Below are 4,702 nucleotides of genomic sequence, written 5' to 3' on the forward strand. Positions count from 1 at the left end.
TCTGTGAAAACTTTTAGGAATGGATAAAATATTTAAATACACGTTGGCTGCTTCAGTTCGAACGTTTGATCTGAATGTTCCGCAAAACTTAAAATACTGATTACAATCCTCTGTGCTGTGATTGGTCACATAAGAAACAAAGGGAAAGGAATGTTGTTCGAATGTGAGCAGCCGTTTGTGGGGGGGAATGTTGCGTAATTAACACGTGGGCTACCTTTTGTGATAATACCTGATAAAGCTAGGATTGACTGTACTGGTTGCATTCTGACAGGGCATAGTCTAAAACCTGGACTGGACTCTGGACTGGACTCTGGACTCTGGACTCTGGACTCTGGACTCTGGACTCTGGACTCTGGACTATGAACTCTGGACTCTGGACTATGAACTCTGGACTCTGGACTCTGGTCAATTTTTTTTTTTAATTTCTTCATTAAATATTAAAAAAGTTAAATATTAATGTAAAACCAGATTGATTAACAAATATTTTTACTTTTAATTTGTTAATTTTCTTTTTATTTTACGATTTTTTTTTAATATTTTGAAAGCGTCTTTCAAAAGATCATCATTATCATTTTCATGATAAGGATGTTTTGATAGCGACTCTTGTGCAGTCATGTACAGGGAAGCGTCCGAGTTTTTGTGCTTGTTTTCCATTTAACAGGGCAATAATTAAGAAAAAAATCGGAAACGAAAAACAGTTCGAGTTAGCGGGTTTTCGAGTTATCGGGGTCGATTGAATATGACTAAAAGATGGAAATGGTAGTTTGTTGGGCATAGTTCGAGTTACCGGGGTTCTACTGTACTCTCGTGCAATTGGGGGCTGACTAGTAATTTGATTTTCTCTTGATCTTTGTTGCCTCCTCAGTTGCCCCGTCTCCTCCCTGACTGCCCTTAGAGATGCCAATCTGTTTTCGTTACCCGTGATGGACAAATAAAATTCTCTCAATTTCCACTTATTAAATACAATCTTAACTTTCTACTCCGTTTCATAGCTATTTAAACTGTGCCACACTGTTTATTCGATGAATTCACTTCGCTTAACATTACATGACTTTATTTTTACTCACATCTTTTATACAGAACATTTGAATATATATAAAAAAAAAATCAAAAATCCTGGCGCAAAAGATTGCAAGTCTTTTCTAACGTAACGGCATAAACACCATCAACAGGCAGAACACTTGTGTGATACATAAGATAAACAACAACTGTTCATTATTAACCAAAAACATCATTTGATAGTGTTTCATTTCTGTTCATCGTTATCGGTACGCAACGGCAACAAACTTTTTACATTTTTCAATTAGAGGTAATTCGGTAGCACTGATCCAGGCTACTAATTATGTTTCAATTGACATTAACGGATCCTAGTCATCCTCCGCCATTTTTTCTGCCATCTAAATTCGAACATTTTGCATGTTAAAAAGAAATCCAAGTCCATCCTCCTGCGTTTGCTTACCATGGAACTTAAACTGCCAGAAAATCCTTTTTAAAATTATCGGTACTTATTTTTGACAAGTTATTTAATAGTTTTTTGGTTTATTTGGAGTGAAATTTATTAGTTGAACTTAAATGATCCTAGTTTGCCTCCGCCATTTTCGATACCTTCAAAAACATGAAAACTGTATGGCGAAAACAAGTTCTTATTGCACTGAAGTGTGTTTAATTGCTTTTGTCAGTTCCACACTTATCTATTTCTGCCATCTATTTCCTTCAGACACGCTCCGCGAAAATATAATATCTAAATTATCGTTTGTAAACAAAAACAACCTCGAAAAATTTCTGAAAAAAAAACGTCAGAAGCAATTTAAAAAAATTCAGAAATGATTCTTATTTTTTCATTAAACTATTTGTAACTCGTCCAGAATGTGCCGTCGATGTTCCGGCAACAAATACGGGCGAAGAACGGGGGGAATGACTACGAGAAAAGGAATGAATGCTGGCTGCATCATTTTTACGCAGCTGACCTTACAATGGTAGTAGACGTTTGCAAGGTTTCCCCGTTTTTGTACGCCATTTTGCCAATACGGTCTTCTGGTAGCAGAGATGATGACCATGTCATTAGGGGGCCGAGGGATTTGCAGATTATTATCACTGCCATTTCGGCTCTTTAGCATCTGGCCACAACCGTAACACTTCCTGACAAGTGGGAAACAGAATTGTAGGAGACCAACTTGATACGCCCCCTCCTGCATTTTTGGCTGAGACAGTGCATTCTGAGGTCCGGCTGATGATAAACCCTGCTGGAATTAAATTTTATAGATTGTTCAACCTTTTAAAAGAGATCGTTTCTGTTACCAATTACTAATGTTATCATGTATTGTAACACAATCTAAAAATTTAGTGGCTAATAAAAATAAAAGATAATACACGGTTGTGCAGAGATCATACTTTTCCTAAAATTTCTGTAGATTTCTGAAGCCTACCAAAGATTGCCGAGGAATATTCGAAGAAGTTTTGCGATTGATATCAATAAACATTAACTCAATTAGCATTGAAACATGTCAAACGCGTCAGAAAACGGTGAGGAATATTCGAAGAAGTTTTGACATTGATATCAATAAACATTAACTAAATTAGCATTGAAACATGTCAAACGCGTCAGAAAACGGTGAGGAATATTCGAAGAAGTTTTGACATTGATATCAATAAACATTAACTAAATTAGCATTGAAACATGTCAAACGCGTCAGAAAACGGTGAGGAATATTCGAAGAAGTTTTGACATTGATATCAATAAACATTAACTCAATTAGCATTGAAACATGTCAAACTCGTCAGAAAACGGTGAGGAATATTCGAAGAAGTTTTGACATTGATATCAATAAACATTAACTCAATTAGCATTGAAACATGTCAAACGCGTCAGAAAACGGTGAGGAATATTCGAAGAAGTTTTGACATTGATATCAATAAACATAAACTCAATTAGCATTGAAACATGTCAAACGCGTCAGAAAACGGTGAGGAATATTCGAAGAAGTTTTGACATTGATGTCAATAAACATTAACTAAATTAGCATTGAAACATGTCAAACGCGTCAGAAAACGGTGAGGAATATTCGAAGAAGTTTTGACATTGATATCAATAAACATTAACTCAATTAGCATTGAAACATGTCAAACTCGTCAGAAAACGGTGAGGAATATTCGAAGAAGTTTTGACATTGATATCAATAAACATTAACTAAATTAGCATTGAAACATGTCAAACGCGTCAGAAAACGGTGAGGAATATTCGAAGAAGTTTTGACATTGATATCAATAAACATTAACTCAATTAGCATTGAAACATGTCAAACTCGTCAGAAAACGGTGAGGAATATTCGAAGAAGTTTTGACATTGATATCAATAAACATTAACTCAATTAGCATTGAAACATGTCAAACGCGTCAGAAAACGGTGAGGAATATTCGAAGAAGTTTTGACATTGATATCAATAAACATAAACTCAATTAGCATTGAAACATGTCAAACGCGTCAGAAAACGGTGAGGAATATTCGAAGAAGTTTTGACATTGATATCAATAAACATTAACTCAATTAGCATTGAAACATGTCAAACTCGTCAGAAAACGGTTTGGATTAGATATCCTCGCATGTGAAAATAACATGCTATTTTCACGTGTGTAGATATGAATTTTCGCGCGAAGGATATTTATAAAATAAAACTTATTTTGAACTTACCTGCAATTGCATTTCCATTTGTGAATCTGTAAGGGCTGCTGAGGTGCTTCCTAAATGAGACAGCGGTGTGGTCGAGGCGCTACTGATGGTAGTACTACCACCGCTGGGCATGGTGCTGGTACTTGCGCTGGGCATAATGCTGGTGCTTATGCTGGGCCTGGGCCTGGTGCTAGTGCTGATGCTGGGCGTGGTGCTGGTCCTGCTGCTTGTGCTGGGCCTGGTGCTGGTACTAGTGCTGATGCTGGGCCTGGTGCTGTTGCAGGTGCTTGTGCTGGTTCTGGTGCTTGTGTCCGACCTGGTCTCCATATAATCTTCCACCACAGTTTTGGATTTTTTGTTGGTGTTTTTTCCTCCCTTTCGAATCTGAGTCGATCTTGTTCGCTTTGTGCCGCGACCAGATGGTAAGTCAATTTGCGAAAGAGCTGAAATATTCGCGGCACCTTGTTTGTGCACCTTGTACCAACTTAGAAATGTCTCCGTGTTCCCATCAAGTTCGGCCACGGCTAAGGTGTGGGATCACAGGTTGTACGTCGCAAAGGAAATGCAGTTCTCGTTGCATTCATAGAAAACGCCCCAACGCTTTGAGGTTTTGGAAGTTACGACGTACGGAGAACCTTTTTCTGATTCAACGTAGTGTTGTGGATAGGCGTTGGCACCAGGTGCTGCTATAATGGCATCTTTAGCACGTGACAGAAGTACACAAGCCTTTTGGAAAATCTGACTTAGGACCTCGAAAGGTACGCGAATGATTCCACTTTGTTGAGCAGAAACGGAATGCAGGTTGCTAGTCGTGCAATCAGTAATGTCAGAGAATGATGATATAACATCTTGCGATTTTACTTGTTGGTTTTTGAACTTTTTAAGTAACGCCACTTTCTGCTGCTCGGATTTTCTGTAAAAGACTGTCTCTTTAACTGCGATCTCTTGATACAAAGGATCGAGACTCAAGTCTCCTTTTCCCAGGAGAGCCAATTCTTCTTCCGTTCGTTGACGCTTAACAGTTGTGTGTATCAT

General features: G+C 37.9%; 1 protein-coding gene across 1 annotated transcript; it reads right to left on the bottom strand.

Moving 5' to 3' along the window:
• Window positions 1–1,841: 1,841 nt before the first annotated feature.
• On the bottom strand, window positions 1,842–4,702 carry LOC144652410 (uncharacterized). Its single transcript, XM_078512422.1, has 3 exons — window positions 4,303–4,702; window positions 3,689–4,191; window positions 1,842–2,240 (listed from the first exon to the last, which is right to left on the bottom strand). The coding sequence occupies exons 1-3, from the start codon at window positions 4,700–4,702 to the stop codon at window positions 1,842–1,844; spliced, it is 1,302 nt and encodes a 433-aa protein (XP_078368548.1).

This window comes from Oculina patagonica, chromosome 4, assembly GCF_052425735.1.
Source record: "Oculina patagonica isolate OP01 chromosome 4, crgOcupat, whole genome shotgun sequence".
Classification (NCBI taxonomy): domain Eukaryota; kingdom Metazoa; phylum Cnidaria; class Anthozoa; order Scleractinia; family Oculinidae; genus Oculina; species Oculina patagonica.

Bases quoted from the DNA above. Each gene is read 5' to 3' on its own strand.
- LOC144652410 (XM_078512422.1), bottom strand. From the start codon at position 4,702: ATGATACACACAACTGTTAAGCGTCAACGAACGGAAGAAGAATTGGCT. The intron at 4,192-4,302 runs GTTCTCCGTACG...CCCACACCTTAG, and splicing joins CTACGTTGAATCAGAAAAAG to CCGTGGCCGAACTTGATGGG. The intron at 2,241-3,688 runs GTAAGTTCAAAA...TAATTCCAGCAG, and splicing joins AAATGGAAATGCAATTGCAG to GGTTTATCATCAGCCGGACC.